The 21,376-nt window shown below is 37.9% G+C and overlaps 1 protein-coding gene across 4 annotated transcripts in view; it reads left to right on the top strand.

The window, feature by feature from the left end:
- Positions 1-21,376, top strand: part of dpy19l3 (dpy-19 like C-mannosyltransferase 3) — a 68,366-nt gene that overhangs the window by 17,869 nt on the left and 29,121 nt on the right. For all 4 annotated transcript variants that reach the window (XM_037534566.1, XM_017723302.1, XM_017723301.1 and 1 more), the window contains exons 8-16: positions 332-466; positions 3,918-4,049; positions 5,594-5,695; positions 5,896-5,969; positions 6,591-6,749; positions 8,545-8,667; positions 9,959-10,070; positions 10,939-10,995; positions 11,476-11,558. In XM_037534566.1, coding sequence (XP_037390463.1) covers positions 332-466; positions 3,918-4,049; positions 5,594-5,695; positions 5,896-5,969; positions 6,591-6,749; positions 8,545-8,667; positions 9,959-10,070; positions 10,939-10,995; positions 11,476-11,558 — 977 coding nt within the window. The remainder of the gene's footprint in view (positions 1-331; positions 467-3,917; positions 4,050-5,593; positions 5,696-5,895; positions 5,970-6,590; positions 6,750-8,544; positions 8,668-9,958; positions 10,071-10,938; positions 10,996-11,475; positions 11,559-21,376) is intronic.

Genomic DNA, 21,376 nt, shown 5'->3' on the forward strand with positions numbered 1-21,376 from the left:
TGCTGAGGTGATGTAAGAGAAAAGATTGCTGTTTTTAAACACTGGGCTGAAATGTGAAAGAGACATTGGTAGCTTTTTCTGAGCTGTGTGAAATGTTTATTATCTGGTGCACGCATTTGTTCTCTGTCAGTGTGTGTTCTTCGTGGAGGTGTTAACAGTTTGTTCCGGCCGTTCAGACAGATGGTGGTTGAGTGGAAGAATTCTCCAACACACCTGGGCCTGAGACAAGGACCTCATGTGCCAGTGTATATTTGGGTGTCTGGACAGTTGGGCTTTAACATCTTGTGTGTGTGTGTGTGTGTGTGTGTGTGTGTGTGTGTTCTATACACAGAGGGTGGTGCTGTGGCTGGTGTTTGTCTGTACATTTTGCTTCTGTCTAACGTGGCAGTTTAATCAGTTCATCCTGCTGGTGCAAGCCCTCCTTATCTTCACCCTCGACGCTCTGGATTTCCTGACAGCGGAGCAGGTAGCACGCACACCTTCTCCCTCGAAGTTCCCATAAATGTAACTTCATAAAGGTTTACACTTTATTTAACATCTTCAACTCTAAGAGACCCTTATGGAGGTCCACCTTTAAAGAGCCCATATCATAGAAAACAAATTTGTCCTCATGTTTCTGTTGTATAATAGTTTAATGTAGACTGTAATTGTAATAACCACATGTAATGTCAAAGTGTCAAAACATATGAAAAATTAAAAATAAGCTGAAAAACAACCCACATCGAGATCATTTATATGTTTCCATATGTCTGCCTATGCAGCCTACAGCAGCTTATCCTGCCTGACGACACTGACGTTATAAGGAGTGTTTCACCTTGGATAAAGCACAATACAGGACAGCCAATCAGAACAGAGGTCATTTATGATCATATATTGGCTGTAATGGTACAGAAACAAAAAATATGATTAAAAGTGATTAAAGGAGATCATATATATATATATATATATATATATATATATATATATAAAAGACAAGAACAGTATAGGATATGAGCCCTTTAAATGTCACTCTCACTCCAACCTACATAACTTACTACACATTACATAACTCACTTATTAGTTTGAAGTAGTTACTAATTAATTCATTGTAACAACTCAAATCAGTAGTTATGTCTGAAGATTAATAACTGCCTTGGGTTCAAGGTTTGCATCAAACAAAGTTTTCCAGGCAACTGAAGTTACAGAGAAAGTGACTATTTTATGTTTTCTATTTATATTTATAGTGAATTCTGTGCAGCTGCTCAGTTGTTACAACTTGAGCACATATTTGAAAGAAAAATATGTGTTAAGAATTGTTTTGGGAGAATTGCACACTAATCTTCATCCTTTTCGCTTCATGCTTCTAGGTTGCCTGTCCTCTGTTTTCTCATCATTATGATAGCTTGTTAAATTAGGGAGGCATGAGCTGTTTTAAATGCTGCGGGTGGAGATGATGTCACCAGATAATGAATGTAGACAAGCTGCCTGATCTGTGTTTAAATTACATACAGATCAGATTATAATGACTTCTTGACTAGAACGAGGCCAGGACAGCTATGCAAAACGTCCTATGCTAAAGTTTTGGCACCCCTGGTCAAATTCCACGTTTTGTTGGTGGGTAGTGTTTGCACTAGGCAGAGGTAGGCAGCTGTGAGTATTAGCTGTTATTTCTGACTGTAGCAATAATATTTAGTCATTTCAAAGCTGCATCACCCCCATAATGATTATAATGGACTATTCTCTGTTGTTAGGTGATGACAGCCGCATAAAGACAGGCTGCTATGAAAAACACACTAATGATGTACCTTTTGAAGAGGAGATTCTTTGGTGTGATTTTCTGTGTGTTTCTGGGTGTTGGGAAATCTAAATAAAAGTTGTCCAATATATATAATAGCATTATATTTTATAGCATTATAAAACTTCTGTTTTACTCTGTACCAAATCATCTCACTATATTGGCAGGTAATGTATCTGTATTTCTTAAACAAAGGAAGTTAAATGATCTTGTGAAAGAGAAATGAGAAATATTTAGAAATGTTTTCTTACCAAGACATGCATTTTTGCAGTGTAAATAGAAATACCACTCAGGAGCCTCATCTCACTTAAAAATGTGCATCTAGAGAGCCCCGTGCCTGTTTTTGGGGTCTCAGAATCACTAAATCTGCCCCTGTTTATTAACTTTTTAAATGAAAATACCTACACATCTCCTTTAGACATCTGAAGATATTATCCACATTTTAATGCACAATTACTGTTAATTTGGAAATAAAAGTTATGGTACATTTTGTATGTTTAATTTTTTCCAATATATTAAACTCAGCAATACACAGAAATCATGTAAAGCATTTAGTTATCACGACAACTAAGCAAACCATCAAACTTTTTAGCTAAGTATCCTCATCAGTCAGTGACACAAAATAAACAGTGTTTATTTACTCTCACAGTTTCTCTCTGTATGGTTTCCTTTCTGTTAAAATCCTTATAGTACTTGCCGGAAGCCTGTAAAGGTCCCTTCTCTTCTCCACTTGATGGAAGAGTTTCCCCTTACCCACTTTAAGGTGGAATGGCAGAGTTTTGTCTGAAGCGACATGTCACATCGCATCACGCTATGCCACTCACAGCTGGTCATTGTTCAACTATAATGGGAGTGTTTTAGTTTTGTCATTGCGCGCTGGTGTCTTGTTGTTAGGACTCAGAGGGAAGAAAGGAAAAAGTTTGTTCTTGCTTTCCCAAAGTTACCTTGCTTTTTCCAGTCAGAACAGAGTGCTGCACAGACTCAGCAATACATAATGCTAGTGATGAAGTCAGTATAGCATTGGGTAATTAGAAAAGTAACAAACTTGCAAACGTTACTACTTCACTCAAAATGTACAGGGATTACATTACGTAATACTTCCCGCAAAACAAAATGAATAAAATAAATACTAATTTCTTCACTTCTGTTTTACTCTGTACCAAATCATCTCACTGTATTGGCAGGTAATGTATCTGTATTTCTTAAACAAAGGAAGTTAACTGATCTTGTGAAAGAGAAATGAGAAATATTTAGAAATGTTTTCTTACCAAGACATACATTTTTTGCAGTGTAAATAGAAATACCACTCAGGAGCCTCATCTCACTTAAAAATGTGCATCCAGAGAGCCCCGTGCCTGTTTTTGGGGTCTCAGAATCACTAGATCTGCCCCTGTTTATTAACTTTTTCAATGAAAATACCTACACATCTCCTTTAGACATCTTCTGAAGATATTTTCTACATTTTAATGCACAATTACTGTTAATTTGGAAATAAAAGTTATGGTACATGTTGTATGTTTTATTTTTTCCAATATATTAAACTCAGCAATACACAGAAATCATGTAAAGCATTTAAATCTAAATTCAAATTTAAGTGTGTTTCCCTGTAGAGGATGTCAGCTTATTTTCACAAGGAAAGTCAACGAAACATGTTTTTACCAACAGTTATCCCAAATTTTGCATATGATTGTAGATCTGAACACTTTCCAATTGCAGATGTGACAACATCCACATTTGAAACACAATGTAATGGGGTAGATACAGTTCAGTTTTAATCTTGTAAAATTGGTGACATCACACTTACTGATGTAAATGGAATGGTTTTCATGAAACCATGAAATAATAAAAACTCACTTGTACCCCACTCAAAATGATTTATGCGCTCCATTTAAAATATATTTGCTTTGTTTTAACTTAGCTTTTACTCGGTTTTGTCTTCTTGCTTTTGCAATTGCACCTAAATAATAAAAGCAAAATAGATGCTGACATTTCTCTGTTCCTTCTGTATTGAAAATGTATTGAAAATGTGTCATAGGTACTGGTGCAGAACCCACAATAGATATAGTATTGTGAAAATTGTGTGTCACCCCTGATAGCAGGACCTAATGTGTCTCTTCATGGGTGTCTGTCTGTCTTTGTGCAGGTGACGTCTCTGTACCTGGTGCAGGTGGTGAGTCTGCTGTGCGTGTGGCTGCTGCAGTTCTGTAACTCCATGATTCTGGGCTCTCTGGTGCTCAGCTTCATCGTGGCCGTGCTCTTCATCAAACACTTCCAGGTGGATGCCCAAATTCTAAAAGTGATCTTCACCCTGCTGAACTTAACCCCTAAACCCCTCAAATTCCCAGGCTTATTACATCCTAATTATTATTTATCTGCAAACTGGCTGAGTTATTCTTAAGTCATAAAAATGAAGAATGAAAGTGTGGACCTGCTAATTAAGGGTTAAAGTGTTCCTCAGAGCCTTGCCACTTTCAACATACAGTCGTATTCAAAAATTTGAACCTGTCAAATTCCATGTTTTGTTTATTTTCTTAGTGAAAATAAGCTAACACATTCTTTACAGGGGACACGCTTAAATATGTCAATTTCTTTGTCAACTTTCATGCACAGTGTCTGTTTATTTATTTATTTATTTATTTATTTGCTTAGTTTAACAAATTGGGGGAAAAAATAAAACATAAAACATGCCATAACTTTACCACAGACAAGTTTTTATGTTTTACTCTTTTCCAAAATGTGAAATTCAGCAAATAAACAGTAATTGTGCATTAAAATGTGCAGACGTATGTTCTCTCTAGAGGATGTGGAACTTATTTTCACCTACAATATCTTATTATGTGTTGTACTCATGCAAATGGCTTAGTTATATACGGGGCTCATTCTGTAATTAACAGCTCAGAAAAGTCATGGAAATTGTTAAATTGGGTTTGCATGCCTGGAAAGTTTTGAAAAATAAGGCTCTTTAGAAACTTTATTGAACAGCCCTTTAACCAAAACCTTTGATGGAACGTATTTTAATGTAATGTTTTTTCTTGTACTTTTTTTCACCGAGGTCCACTTATAACATTTGTTTTGTTCTGTTTTTTGTTATTATGGCTTTAAGACTGATATATGTAAATAATCTGTTAAACTGTTCTGATTAGCTGCCCTGGATTTTGTATCATTCAAAAAGTAGCCCAGGCATAACCTCTACTTATAACTTTAGCGTGAATTGTCAGAGCGAAAGTAGGCTGTAGGCTGAATAGGCAGAAACGTGTAAATGAGTTGGTTTTCATGCCGTCACAAAAACAGTGAATTGAAAACAGGCTGATTTTGCAGCTTAGTTTCCATATATTTATTGTATGGACTACAGTGAGAATATCTTTTAAAACTTTGTTTGTAGCATTGTTTATATACTACATCAAACTTTTATATGGTTAAATATTTGCAGACTTTGCAGAGTTACTGTTTATTTGCTTTATTTAACATATTGGGGAGGAAATAATGCGGCATGTACAAAGGCTGTTTCACATTTAGTATGTTCTATTTTATTATTTTTTCCCAATATGTTAAACTCATCCAATAAATAGAAAATGAGCACTGAAATCTGTAGAGGATGTATTATTCTTATTATTAGGAAATCAACAAAACATGTAGTCTGCCCAGGGGTACCCACAGTTTTGCATATGATTGTAAATATACAAGACAAATGTAGAGTATGTTAATGTAGGGCTTTAATTGTATCACAGTGGTTGCAGAAGTGCTATATTACCCGATAAAGATGAGACGAATAAAAATGAAACTTGATTTGAATGTCCAATTTCTATGTGTGTGTCTCAGACAGGGTTAAAGACAGGAGGTATTGTCGTCCGTGTAGCGAAGCTGGCTCTCCATGCCTTCCTGGTCCTCACATTAACTTTCATCATCAATTATTCAGCCAAGGTGAGCACTGGGACATGTTCTACATCCTCTGCCCTGTAACCTGCAGGGGAACGCCACTCCTGCCCAGTCTTACAACCACCCAGGGACTTGTGCTCTTATGTCATCTCATTCTCTCTCCTGTCTCTACCTCAACCTCTCTCTCCCACTGGAACAAAACATCTCACATAACTTGATTCATCCTACAATTCATTCCTTTACAGAAAATCCTGCAGCTGAGGTCAGACGAGCACATCTTCAAGTTCATAAAGGCTAAGTTCGGCTTGGGGGCCACAAGGTGCGTTCTGTATTGGAATTCTCCATCTCTGTAGACTTAAGCCTTTTATCATCAATCAGAGCCATTAATGTAATGTTTTATTCAGGATCCTGCTCTACAATAAGACTAGATGGAGACATTAATCCCCTGTGATTTTAAAAAGGTCCTGCTTCTGTGAAAAATAGCATCTGGAATGCAGTATAATCTACTCATTCACTCGATATTACAGCAATTTCAGATTACACTATGCCCCCAGGACCATAACACTGTAACAACTTTCTCAAACCTCTGCTTCATAATGTATGGTGCTTTTTTTATACATTCTCTCTCCTTCCCTCTCTCTCATTCTCTCCTTCTCTTCCTCCCTCCCTATGTCTGTCTCTCTCTCTCCCTCTCTCTCTCTCTCTCTCTCGCTTTCTCCCTCTCTCTTCCTTCCTTTTCTCTTCCTCCCTCTCTTGCTCTGTCTCTTTCACTCTTTCTCTCTCTCTCCCACCTTCCCCTATCTCTCCCTCCTCCTTTTGTCTACCCCAATCTCTTACCCTCTTTTTCTCCCTGCTGTCTCCTCCCTCCCTTTCCCTTCTCTCCCTTCATCTCTCTCTCTCTCTCTCCCCCTCTCTCTCTCTCTCTCTCTCTCTCTCTCAGAGATTTTGATGCGAGTCTGTATCTGTGTGAGGAGGCTTTTGGCTTGTTGCCGTTGGATACGTTCGAGCGCTTGGCCAACACACTGCTGGTTTACCCGTATCTCTGCACTCTCTCAGTTCTGCTCATTGTGCTGGCACTTGCCGCTCTATTTAACCTCAGGTACCCACCTAAACAAACAAACAAACAAACAAACAAACAAACAAAGCACTATATTAAACATCAACTGTCTAATATAATTATTCCATATTTACGTTAAGTTTGATGTTGCACTGAGACCAGACCACAACATTATTTTGGAGTCAAATATAAATGAAAATGTCTTAATCATGTAAACACGTGTCAGGCTCCAGTCCTCATGGGCCAAAACACTGCAGATTTCAGCACACTCATTAAACACACCTGAGTCAACTCATCAGTTAATTAGCAAGGCTTTCATTAACTGAATTCAGAGCATTAGATGAGGGTAAACTCTAATCTGTTTTTGTTATATATAAGCCTTTAAGACTGATATATATGTAAATGAGCTCTGTTCTGATTAGCTGTCCTTTAATGTGGATCATTAAAAAAGCAGTCCACTCTTTAGCACTTCCTCTATAGGCTGAATAGGCCAACATGTGTAAATGAGTTGGTTTTCATGCTTTCACAAAAACAGGGAATTCAAATGGGCAGTTTTTTTTTTTGCAGCTAATTTTTCATTATAGACCGAATGAACTAGAGCAGCGGTGTCAAACTCAACCAGTAAAAGGGCTATATAAAAAAAACAGAGGAAAAAAAGGTTTTTATTTGAATTTATGTTTTTAATTAATTAACATTTAATTATCATTTTTAATTAATGCTGTGCTATAACCCGAACTGCCCATTGTTTATTCAAAATCTATAAAAATTTCATCAGTAAAATACAGACACTTGTAGTAGACCTTGAAATATTACATGGACACTTAAAATATTCAACATTTGAATGTCCCCAGGTGCTCAGTCTTTTAAACCTACCTTTTTGCTTGAACTAGACACCTGGCATTCCTTATTTGCTGCAAATTCATTAAGGCTTGGGCTTGATTTCTGAGCTGCTAAGCTGATGTTAAGTGTTTATTTGCTGAGTTGAAGGTGAAATTCATTTTAGCGATATGGTTGGTGTGGTGTAGAACTGAGGTGTTACCGCTGTCCCATAGGCTGTTGTTGGGGTAGAACCGTTGGAGCACATTATGTTGCAGTGCATGCTGGGGACTGTAGTGCAGCACATTGTGAAATGGGCTAATATTAACAATGAATTCAATTAAAATACTTTTGCGTGCCGGACAGGATTGTGTGGCGTGCCTGATCTGGGCCACGGGCCTTGTGTTTGACACATGGGGACAAGTGAAAACGGTATATTTTAACACTTTAACAATGTATATATAAACTACATAAATCTCTTATTTCAGAGGAAAATTCAGTTTTCCATGATATAGACCCTTTAACCAAAATGGGACATAACCAAAACAACACAAATCCTAATAGTGGTTTTAGTGTTGTTTTGGTTATGTCTTGTTTTGGCTAAAGGGCCAGTATCATGGGAAACTGAGGTCTCTGAGGTGTATTCAAATGAGGGTGATCCTGATTGGACACCCTGCTAAATATTTCAGTTAAATGTTGCTTCAAAAATAGCTGTCTATCAAACAAAGTATGAATCTTGGTATGAAACACACTCTCTAGCTGTGCTGTAGGACTGTCCTTTGTCCACATTTGCCACTCTGTCCTCACCCTGTTTCTCATTTCCGTTGGTTTATAGTCTGCGCACACAATCACACACACACACACACGAATTGAGCTTCATTTCAGATAAGCCAGTTAACCTTTCTCCACTTTGAAAAAGACGACTGAGGAATAATCAGGGTTCTAATGTCACTGAGTCTTTTTTTTTCTTTTTGTCATGTTTAATGCATTTCCCTTTCCTTCCCTTTTTACCTGTTTCCAGAGAGGCTGGGGTGGGCCGAGCGCCCGGAGACAACGATGAGTCGACCTTCAGCATGCGGCCAGATGTCGCCTACAATCTTCTGCACACAGTCTTCTTTGGTCTGCTGGCTTTATCCACCATGAGGTAAATGAAAGCTGATTTGCAGATTCAATGCCAAAGGTCCTGGAAGTTTCATGCAGAAACTGAACACAGTAAATCTTGTCATCATTAGAGATGTAACAATGTACATTTTTTAGGCTTGATACAATTTTTGATTGACAGATCAAGATTGTCTTTGTTGTTTTAGTTCTTTATTTTTTAAAATGCCTTGATTCAAAGTTTTTGAGACCATGGGAGCTAAGTGGGCATTCGACCCACCACTTTTCGTAGTACTGGTGCGACAACTTGCCATTTTCTGGACCTGTTCCACTTTTTGGACCTGTGCACGCTGTGGCATCTGCAAGCCTCAGCTAGCTACTCTTATCCATGAACCCCTTCTCTACATCTCGATGCGTATATATTTATGCACACTTATTAGTGTATATATTATAACCTAACATATTAGGTTGAGACCGGAGCATTAAATTATTATTTAAAAATACAACATTTGTTTCAAATAATGGTAAATAGTTTAGAGGCTGAAAATGGAAACTATTGGCCTCATTCACTCCCATTCTGAAGAAGAAATGTCTTCTTAAAACCCACAGTTTTCACAAAGAATCTGATATTCATTTTGGGTAAGAACAGAATCTAAACACACTCAATCTGGTAACATTCTGTAGTGTAAGGAAACATGAATCTGAAGAAAACATTTTCTTATGACCTTTCTCCAATACAAAACAAAACAAAAAAAAAGCCATCGGTGAATGAGGCCCTATGACGTATTAATGTAAGGTAAATTTTTGCCGTCCCTTATTTTTAACTGAATCGAGACACCACTGTATCATTTCAAATCAAGTATTTTGTTAATCATTACAGCTGTGGTATTAATGCAGCGGCAAAGTTCCCACCTATAAGCTGCTAGTTTGAAAGTTTTATTCCCTTTTCTCTTCCTCGTGTTAACATGCCTTTCTTTCTTCAATTATTATTTTCCGGGCCCTGCTTACTCGTCTACTCGTGTTGAAATCCAACCTCTTTTATCTTATCAGTTTTTCTTCCTGTCACTCAGAGCAGTTCTAATCTTTAATCTCCATCTTATTAGAGGAAGCCATGAGCTGCAGGCCTTTTCGCCTCCTTCTGAAGAAAACGATAATGTTGAGTGAATTATTTTGCTGAAAAAAAAGATTGCAATATATCACTCTTGTCTGCTGTCTTCTGAATGCTAACAGGTTTAAGAGTGTGGTCTCATCCATAGACAGTGTGTTCTTCGTTTCTGTTACTGCTCTTTATCAGGAAAAGCACCATAAGCACCGAAGTTGTTTTTATCTGGCTGCAGAATGAAGTACCTGTGGACCGGTCATATGTGCGCTTTCGCTGCCTTTGGGGTTTGTGGCAAAGAAGTGTGGGCGCTGTGTCTGAGAGTGATCCACTGCAACACTAAAGCTAAGGTTAGAGCACATACACTCACAAAAACACCAGTCCACTAATGTGAGGGCATAAGGCCAGAAACCTGTGTCCTGACTGAAGCTTTAAAAATGAGCTTAAAATAAGAATAATCCATTTGAATTTTATTTAAGCAATTTTTAGTCATGTTGTGCATTAAAAACAGCATGTCACTGGAGTGACTTCACAGACAAAGTATTATTTTTATGTGAAACAATTGTGGAACATGTTTTTCAGTTGAAATAAAAATGCATTAAAATTGTCAGTCCTAGTATTGCATTGTCTGTCAGGCACAGTGCAGTCAGAGCCCTCATTAATGTCACATGGAGTTTACAGCTCAGATTATAGTCAGGTAAAATTGGCACCCACCTCTTGTGTGCCCCCATTTTTGTTGTTTCTCTTATGTTACCAGATATGAGAATATCACAGCTGTGGACGATCTTTGGACATGTAAAAGTGGAAGTTGACAAAATAAGCATATAGATTACATCTCCGTCTGAAGATGTGTCTTGAGAGCTGCATTGCAGCTCCTGTGATATGAGTGGAGATTTAGTTTCAGTGAAAGCTCGCTATCAGATTTCCACGACAATAGTAGGACAACAACAGGCATTTGCAGTTCTCTCCACTAGGTGGCAATATTATAACAAGCTAAATCTGAGAACCTGTGTGTGTGTGTGTGTGTGTGTGTGTGTGTGTGTGTGTGTGTGTGTGTGTATGTATGTGTGTGTATATATATATATATATATATATATATATATATATATATATATATATATATATATATATATATATATATAATGTAAATATATATGTACACACACACATATATAAACTCTTACTCTATGCTGATGTGTTATTTCTGTGTTTTCACAGCTCAGGTTGGTCAGGTACTCTGTTCCGATTGTGGTTCTGGCATTCCTTTATTACAAGGTAGGACATTTGTAGCAGGGCTATCATTTTTCAATTTACATATTGGGCTAATCTGCCTGGCCAGCAGTAAAGCAGGCAGCACTGCGCTGAGCTCAGACAGCCATGAAGAAAACCTCGCTGCAGAAATACTAGCACTCTCCCCATATTTATTTTTAAGCAGATTTCTGTGTTTTTCCCTGATGGGCTAATTTTGCTCTGTCAACGGTGTACTGGCAATACATATTTATATATTATATCTAAACACATATACAATATGCAGGTGTGTGTGCTTGATTCAGTGTTGATCCAGTGTCTTGTTCTTCCTTACTCAAACTCTCTCTGTCTCTGTCTCTCTCTCTCTTTCTACACACACACACACACACACACACACACACACACACATATATATATATATATATATATATATATATATATATATCTATATATATATATATCATATGAGCACTTTTTACACTCACTCTTTTTACTTTTGTGCTGCAGTTTTGGCCTAAACTGATGGAGGAAATTTCTGAACTGAGAGAATTTTATGATCCAGACACTGTGGAGCTGATGACATGGATTAGGTGAGGCAAGACAGGCACAAACACAGACAAGCATAAAATCATGTGATACACAAAACCATTTCTTTCTGAAATCAGCGGTATTAATAGGGAGTTTCCCCCCTCTTCTCTTTGCTGCAGTAGCAGCCTTTACTTCTCTGGGAAGGCTTTAAACAAGATTTTGGAACATTGCTGTGAGGATTTGGTTGCATTCAGCCAGAAGAGCATTAGTGAGGTCAGGCACTAATGTTGGGTAATTGGTTCTTGATTTACTCCAACTCATGAGCAAAGGTATTGGCTGGAGCTCCATCACGCCAGAGAATGCAGTTTCACTGCTCCACAGCTCAGTGCTGGGGGACTTAATATCCCCGTAGCTGATACATGGCAGTGGGCCTGGTAACCTTCAGTTGAAATGAACGTAAGGTTGGATCTGGAGGCTTATTTTTAGGTGCCAGCAGTAGTGTTAGAGGGCTGAAAGATCAAGAATACAATTGAAAGCCTGTTTCATCATCAATAAAGCCACACTGCATGTCTTCTTAGTCACGTCCTTAACAACGCTCCTCTGGCAATTTGGAGTAGTAGAGTGTAATATACGCACTTATAAAAAGCTGTGTTTCATTGAATTGTTTGTCTCTACGTTTTCTCTTTCTTCCTGTGTTGAAAAGGAATGAATACCTGAATAGTGATTTGGGTATTCAGATACTGGCATCTTGAGTGGTTAACCAAGTACTTGAGGACCTGGGGACCTGGGTGCGTCCTAGTTCCCACATGCAAAACCTGGAACTTGCCATGTCTTTCTGGCCATGGAAAACACCTGGAAAATGAGACAGTTGCTAAAATGTTCTGGAAAATATTTATGAAGTCCTGGAAAAGTGTAAAATAGGACTGTTAAGCCACTGAGATTGCATATTTTAGCAGCTGAAGCTCAGTGTGTTGAAGTTTGGATGCTGCAGTGTCATGTGGACAGATGAGCGCTATACCAGAGCACCATGTAGAACAAGGCCACATAAATGCAGGCCAGTGTGTACAAAACAGCCTCGTGTTCTACAGTGTGAATGTGTGTCACATTCTTAAAGTGAGTATTTGTATTCTCTGTGGAGGATATGTTATTTTAGAAAATGAACAAAACGTAATTTGACCAGGGGTACATATGCATTCAAAAGGTCCTTAAATAAGTAAGATACTTTTTAAGTTTTATGTCTCTGCTGCCTCCTGGTGAAGGAGAACCTTGATGCAATACAGTGAAATCTTTACGATTTTCACAGTTTTGGCTTTTCAGAAGTGGTCAGCTTCATAGTGCCATATCTTGGTTTCTGTACACACACACACACACACACACACACACACACACACAAACACACACACACACAAGCTGCCACACAAACAGTGTCCAAATAGTGTACCTCAAACAAACTAGCAGAGGAGAAGGTGATTGGCCATTTCCGCCGGGACTCTGAGTACCTGTGTTTTGTATGAGGAGTGGGCTGTTTTAGACGCTCTGCATGAATAAGACATTAGGTCCTGGAGAGAGCTCAGCGGCCGGCAGCAGCACCAGCCTTCTGGAATGTGTTTTATCAATGCCATTAGACTGAGCTCAAATGAAACAATATATTTACCCCAGTGTTCTTGCTACCTCTTATTTTGTGTGTGTGTTTGTGCATGTGTGTGTGTGAGCGCATATCAGACAGACAGATAGAGTGCCTTTCTTTTAAACGTGTGAGAGAAAGAGAGAAACACGTTGACTGACTTGTGAGTCAGTTTGGAGCTGCCCTTTACTGACTCGCAACCTGACTCGGACTCGAGATTAAAGACTTGTAAAATTTGAGCCTCAGATTAATATAATCAAAGCTGATTATATTAGCACTGCCAGCCTCAATGCTGTACATGGCCTTAAAGAAAACAGGCAAAACAACTTGAAAAGGCTGGCTAGCATTTTTTATGGATAACACATATGTAGCTAGTTGTCAGCTCATTTGGCTGAAGTTGTACTAAGTTACAGATCACAATCTTTTAAAACTTCCCAAAACTTAAGCTAGATGAGCAGACAACTGCGGATAAATCAGCTTTTAAGCAAACTAGCATACATGCTTTTCAAACGAAATGCTAAAAACATACTGAAACTTGACCTGAGTTAGCTATTAGCTGGCTAGCATACAGACTGCAAGCTAACCAAGCATTTCAAGTCTTTTCGCCTCTTTCTTTTAAACACTGTGCTTACTGTGTTTAGCTCTTTAGCCCTCAATCGAGCTGGAAATTTTGGTCCAAATCTCAGTACAGCCTGAGGACTTTCAGCAAGACCCAAACCACGTCATCAAGTTTTGAGTCCAGATTCAACCCGAATATGACCCAGTTCTGTCTACACCCGGTCCGATCCACATCATCAACTTTTGAGTCTGATGCTGACCCACGTCCAGTCAAACCCCAAGATGACCAGTAAAACCTGGTATTTTTAGAGGTAACATTTGTATATTTGCCATGCATTAACAAAAGTAGCCTAGGTTAGATCACAAATATAAATGTACAAAATAAAATGTAATCTGAAATAATATATAATAAAATAATCAACTGTCCAAAATTAAGTTTAAATTCAGTTTTAGCAAATTAATGCTTTCACGTTTTAGTCTGGATAAACTTTCTATACTGCACTGTTCTCATGCTGTGGTGCTGAAATAACCAGATGTTAGCCTTCACATGTTTAATCCTAAAACTCTTGTCTTTTCCTAGAACACGTTACATATAATATATCATTGCTGTCCAAATGAAAATCATATACAGTACTGTGTGAAAGTCTTAGGCACCCAAGACACATTTTCAAAATCTATTTATTTCTATTTAATTTTGAGCGCCTGGGTTCGAGTCCCTGGCCAGGCGACCAGGGTCCTCTCTGTGTGGTGTTTGTATGTTCTTCCTGTGTCTGCGTGGGTTTCCTCCGGGTTCTCGGTTTTCCTCCCACAGTCCAAAGACATGCAGTCGGGCCAATTGGACATGCTAAATTGCCCCTAGGTGTGAATGTGTGAGTGGATGTTTATGTCTGTCGGTCTGCCCTGCGATGGACTGGCGACCTGTCCACGGTGTATCCTGCCTTTCGCCCAAAGACAGCTGGGATAGGCTCCAGCACCCCACACGACCCAGAAGGAGAAGCAGCTTAGAAGATAAGAAATTGTTAGAAATTGTTGCTGAGAAATTATTAATATTTGAATAAACAAAATTTATTATATACATTATTTAATATATAAATAATAAATAGTGATTTTCTGGATGTCAGTGTGTTTGTTTAACCATTTTCAAGCCTCTCCTCGAGGAAGCCCAGTGTTACAGTATTATATGTAGTTAAAAAGCAGCTCCTGGTTTGACCAATCAGTGCTTCAGTAAATTGTGCTCATGATGTAATTGATGATATTAACAATGGTGGTCTCTGTGGTGGCTGTGAAGGTGTCAAGGAAAAATATGGACCCAAGAAATTCTTGTTATTTTTTATTGTTTTTATGTTTATTTGAATTATGACTTTATTCTAATGTATATTGTAATAAACTCACTGCTGAGGTCAATTAATTCAAACTTAAAAATTTGCTTAGATTCCTAAAACTTTCGCACAGTACTGTATTTTTTTCTACATTATTTGAGCACAGCAGCTGTCCTTCACATTGAGAGTAACTCATGATGGATTCACCTATTTCTTGTGAAGCTATAAGTTTGGTCATTTTTTTTGGACAGAAGTGAAATAGCAAAAAATCTTTTAGGCCAATGAAAGTAAGTCTAAACATCTCTTTGGCTGCATTTATTTTATTATCTGCATGTCCACTTTCTCATGAGTGTGGGCCTCGTCCAATTCGAGCCCAACATATTTGGGAAATTTAGCCCCAACTCATATAAGCAGTCAGTGCTGTTGTGTCCGGACAGATATTTCAAGCTCTTTTTCAGTTTGACAGTTTTTCCGCAGTGAAGCATTCATTCACAGGTTTTTAGTAGCGATTTATTTTAATACAGTGCAGTAACTTCAGCTAATAATGAGACTAAATGGAAATTCTCTCGTAAAGCCCAGAGACATGACACTCGACTAGTACTCACATTAAGTGATTGTAAACGTGTCTGAGAGACAGTTACTTTATGAGAGACACAGATAAAGACTGTGAAAGTATGTGTGTGTTTTAAAGTAAGATTTGACGTCACATGACACAGGTTTTCTCTCGCTTAAGAAAATCCAATTTATGTTGGAGATTAGAGAGAGTTACCTTGGCGGCGGCTGCTGCGGAATTAAACCTCTTCTCCATGCTAATTACCCTGCAGATGAAAGAGTTAAGCACAGATCGCCTTTCACCATCCCTGCTGTTGCCAAAACTCAATCTATCTCCAATGTATATTCACGAGAGTGCTGTGTTGTTCTGAGAAAATGGAGGTGGGAGAGCTGTAAGGCCACTCAGTTAACACTTCAGAGAGATAGCTCTCCTCCAGTTCTCCCAAAGCCATGAAAGCGGATACACTATATAAAATGCATTAATATGCAGTGTTAATTAGGGAATTTTAGTTTTCTTGGCCAAGCCTGTGAAAATATTGGTTTGTTTATCAGGAATTGAGGCAAAACAAGATTATTTGCCAGTTTTAGTAGAACTCTAGTGGCTGTTAGAGTTGCTGGTTGTTGAGTGAAATAACTTGTCTTTTTTTCCACTAGCAGTGCTGCTGGACACACTGTGTCCACTTACTGTCTTTTACGCACACCTACCTTGTTGGTCCACCTTGTAGATGTAATACACAGTTTGTATTAGTCATCCTTTAATCCTTCAGCAGTGGTCACAGGATGCTGCCCACAGGACGTTGTTGATATTTTTGGTTGGTGGACTATTCTGAGTAGCACTGCTAAGTCTGATCCACTCATACTAGCACAACACACACTAACACACCAACATCATGTCAGTATCACTACAGCATTGAGAATGATCCATCACCCAAATAATACCTGTTCTGTGGTGGTCCTGGCTGTTGAAGAACAGGGTAAAAGGGGGGCTAACAAAGTATACAGACAAACAGATGGACTACAATCTGTAATTGTAGGACTACAGAATGCACCTATATTGTCAGTGTACCTCACGAAGTAGACAATGATTGTCGAAAAAAGAGGCCTACTTGAAGTGGCTGATCGTCACATCCTCTACAGGGAACACGTTTAAATCTTTAATATGGATTTAATTTTAGTACACAATTTCTATTTACTTGCTGAATTTAAACTTGTTGCTTGAGTTTTAACGCGTTGAAAAAAAAAATATATATATATATATATATAATGTAGAATGTGCTATAACTTTTAGGCTACATTGTATGACTTATTTTAATTCTGATATGTAAAATTCAACAAATAAACAGTAAATAAGAGGAAAATACAGAGTATATTTTGATATTTTAAGTTTAGCAGTCTTCTTCTTCTTCTTTCGGCTGCTCCCTTTAGGGGTCGCCACAGCGGATCATCTGCCTCCATCTTGCCATATCCACTGCCTCCTCTACTTTCACACCAACCATCTCCATGTCCACCTTCACTACATATTTTAAGTTTAGCAGTGTTGGCAAATAACTAAAACTTAGTTGATTGCGATGTAAGTAATTTGTCAGGGGCAGTTCAAAATACATAAATAATTAATTAATAGTAAACTTCTACGATTTAACGTGTACAATACTGGATAAGGTTCCCTAAGAGGGACAGACTGGCAAAAAGACGTCCAATCAAAATAAGCTATGAATGTTTTATAAGGCCATACTTTACCACAGAGTACCAGTTCAGAGGAAGTACCAGTAGCTTAGTTGATTAACCATATAAATGCAAATAGAAAAAAAAACTTGGAAAATAGTGATATTGAATTTTGTCAGTATCTCCCAGCAATAGTTGAAAATACATTTTGTTGTTACATGATGAGTGGTTACTGTGAATACACTTTGAGACAAACAGAGTGGACCTGAGTTATATCCAAATTATGAAGTACGTAAGAAAACATTCTGCTAATTTGTTAGGTTCAGATTACTTCATTATATGTTGACTTTTTGGGGGCAGCAGCTTGCTTGGAGGCTTCATTAGGCAGTATCAGTATTAGGAGCTCTCACTGGGAGCCAAAGCAGGGTTGAAATAGGCTCAAAAAGTTCCCCTTTTTTGGCACATATGGAGCAAGAACTTTATGCAAAAAGCTGACTCAGACTTTGATGCCAGTGCAGCAGGGCCAGTAGATTTCTCATTGTAGTACAAGTAGGTCCAAGTTTCTACATTCGTGATAAATATCTACTGTAGGGATGGCACAAGATACCGGGAAAACATTGAGTATCGACTGATACAAATACTGATTCAGTGTTGTTTTCTTTGTAAGAAGTACATTTTTAAATGTGAAGATATTTGTTTTTTGTTATTTAATTGAAGTACTTCAGTTAAGATGGTCACCTAGAACTATTGTACTCAAACAGATTTTTTTTAAGTGAGAAGTCTCTACAGAGAACACACTTCTGTACATTTTAATTCATTTCACAGTTACTGTTTATTTGGTATTCAGTTGGAGATGATGATGGTGATGACAAAGGCAGTAAACATCAACATCCCACTAAGAGAGACACAGTATGTCAGTGGAAGCAACTACAAAGACCTATAATGTAGTTTTGTATTAAAAATAGTCCACCAATCAACCTCCACAGTAGTTAAAAGTAAATAAATAAAAATAAAATCATGTATCAGGAGACCCTTGTGGTTATGGTATCAATATTGGAAAAGAAAACATTGTATGGAACCATCTCTAGTTATGTTAAATTCAACGATAAACGGAAACTGCGCACTAAATTGTCAGAAAAATGTCATATTTATGTTTGTTCCCTGTAGAAGATGTATTAACCTATAAATTGTCTTATTTTATTGCCAGATACATTTGTTTGTTTCATGACAATGCAGATCATTTCAAGAAATAATGATTATTTTACAACAATTTTACATTTTCTATGACTATTTTATAACAATCTCGAAACAAAATCAGTCTCAGAATTTTATTATGTTGACTAGATGTTTTCTCCTGCCAAATATTGGTCTTACAGTAGTCCTACAATAAGAAATACTTAGCCAGCAGCATAGGACCACAAAATAAGCTCACAGTCTAAACATGTGTGGTCTAAATTAAAATAACATCAATTCATCAGGTCTAGTAGTGCTTTGCTTGCTACTTGTTTTTCTTATATCAGCATTAGGCTCCATGTGGCTGCTGTTGTTATCATATGACCTGTTATACGCTGCTTTGTTACAGAGCTAGATTTGGTTCATTTTCCCTCCCAATATTCACTTCAGCTAGGTTTGTTACAGAATCAGAACACATGGTCTTTTTCCTTGTTTTCTGCTGATGTCTGCCTGACATCAGTGCTGGATATTTGATTGGTTCCATCAGTCGTTTTGGAGTGTATATGTGATCATTTCCTCAACGCAGCACAGTCCACACCTCTGTCCACTCATCATAGATTAACTGCTGTTTGAATTAAGTCGTGTGAATAGAGAGCCGGGCAGGAGCATTAAGATGTGTCAGTCTACAGAGTTTTCCCTCAGAGCTGCTTAATGTGATGTCGAACTAAGCTGTTGCACTGTGCGTGTGCGTGTCTCCTCAGTGTGAGTGATCCGTGGCCTTTCCCTCTGACTGCCTCTGTCCCACAGATCTCAGCATGTTCTTTGTCAGCGTTGTGATGCTCTGTCATCACAGTCAGTCTTATCACTCCGCATGTCTGGCTGCCATGTAATTAATTTCCTCTCTATTGTTTCGCGATTTTTATACCGCACATCCTTTTTGTTAGAGGGGAAAAACAGAGTTATTTCCGAATGTTGCCTTGTTTTGGAATAATGAAGACAAATTAGCCTTTTGTTTTCTCCGGAGGAAGAAACTTTCGCGGCCCCTCAGAGCATGGGTAATTTATGTTCCTTGAATGAACAAAGATGCTTTTTTATTTTTTTCTGTCCTGCTGCAGTTTCTCTGGCTTTTTTCCCCTCTTTTTCTTCTGTATTTTCTCTACCTCTACACATCCCTCCCAATTTCACTCCCGTACTGAATGTCGCTCATGCAGTTTTCTTCTTTCCTGTCTTTTATTTTGCGCAAATTAGCATTATTTTGAGTGGCTGCCTTGGGAGAAGCCTCACTAAGGGGAAAGCTAAAGCGCCTGACTCTGGCCTGACTTGCCTCAAACTCCGTTTTACATCCCCTGAGAGCCGCACAATCATTTGCAGCTCTCCCATTACACCTTAAAGGGCCCGCATCCTACAATTTTCTTGCAATATATTTTTTGCCTGAGGTCCATTTATAACATTTGTGTGAATTTATATACCAAAAGCAATCATATTTCATTTTTACATTAACAATTTCCAACCTTTGTTCATTCCTCAGAATTAAAGGGCTGACAGCCCTGGTGCATTTTTCTTTTCTTTTCTTTTTTTCCTCAAGGTCCAGTTATAATATTTGAGTGAATTTGTGTATCATAAAATGGTCATGGTTCATTTTTGCATGACAATTTTCCAACCTCTCTATACCCATTAAATCTAACCAGGCTGTTTTTTTACTATGCCTATAAGATTATAATTAATATATGTCTTATTATGTTTTGGCATATTATGGCCGCTGCTCTGATTGGCTGCCCGGTAGTGTGCCTCTTTCAAAAAGCAGTCTGTGTTGAAACAGGCTGTATAACTTCAATGTGAATGGGTGGGGCTAAACTTCGGTCAGCTGAATAGACATATATATTGTTGCTGTCCAAAGAAGAATGTGCTTCTCCAAAATAATAACTTTACAGGCAAAAACTTTGAATGTAAATTAATATGAAGAGCTTATATTGTAAGAAATTCTGGAGCATTTCTTTTGCTCCATTCATCATGAAATTTTTAGTTAATGTAAAAAACAGCTGCTGTGTTCGGATGATGTAGTTGGGACAACAGTGATATGTAAATTAGTTGGTTCACCTCAAATTGGGCTGCTTATTTCTATATAAGGGCTGTATGGACTGTGTTAATGGTACATTTAGAAATTTTAGCAGTGTTTAAGAACTGCATTCAACTCTTATGCAAGGAAAATGAAGTTGGGCCTTTTAAACAGCCTGTTTTTTGTTAATGTGTCTTTCTGACTGGTATGTTTAATTAACCCCTACTCTGACTGGCTGCACTTTATTTTGCCGCAGTCTGTGTGGAAACACTCCTCATAACTTCAGCGTGAATTGCAGGCTAAATTACTCTAAGCTGAATAGAAGGATAAATGGAAATGTGTCACTTGTGACTACACAAAAATAACTAATTCAAAAGAAATTGGTTTTGGAACTTAGTTTCCATGTATGAACTGGGGAAAGAGTGGTATGTTTCGCAACTTTAACTAACAATAAGCCTCATTCACCAATGTCTTAAAAAGATTTTTTTTTTAATTGTGTTTTTGAGAAAGCTCCTAAGAAAAGGTCTACATCAGATTCCTGACGTGTTCTTAACCTATTCACCTTTGTGCTCTTGAATGTGTGGATTCTGTTCTTACTCATATCCCAAATAAGAAACCATTGGTGAATGTCAGAATCTTCGTCAAAACCTTCTAAGTGGGTTTTAAGAAGAAATCACTTCTTAAGAACGGCTGGTGAACGAGGCGCAATGTTTACATTCTACAGCAAACCCCTTAATTAAAAGAATAAAGCGCGGTAAATGTGTTATTCTGTGATATGAACCCTTTAATTTGTGCTACTTCCTAATGCTGTCTGTGTGAACGCATTAGGGCCTGAGTGCTGATTGTAAGTTTGAATTAATCGCAGTAGGATTGAGTGTTGATTGTGAGTTTGAGTTAATCGCAGTAGGATTGAGTGTTGATTGTGAGTTTGAGTTA

The sequence above is a fragment of the Pygocentrus nattereri genome, chromosome 25 (assembly GCF_015220715.1).
Source record: "Pygocentrus nattereri isolate fPygNat1 chromosome 25, fPygNat1.pri, whole genome shotgun sequence".
Lineage (NCBI taxonomy): Eukaryota > Metazoa > Chordata > Actinopteri > Characiformes > Serrasalmidae > Pygocentrus > Pygocentrus nattereri.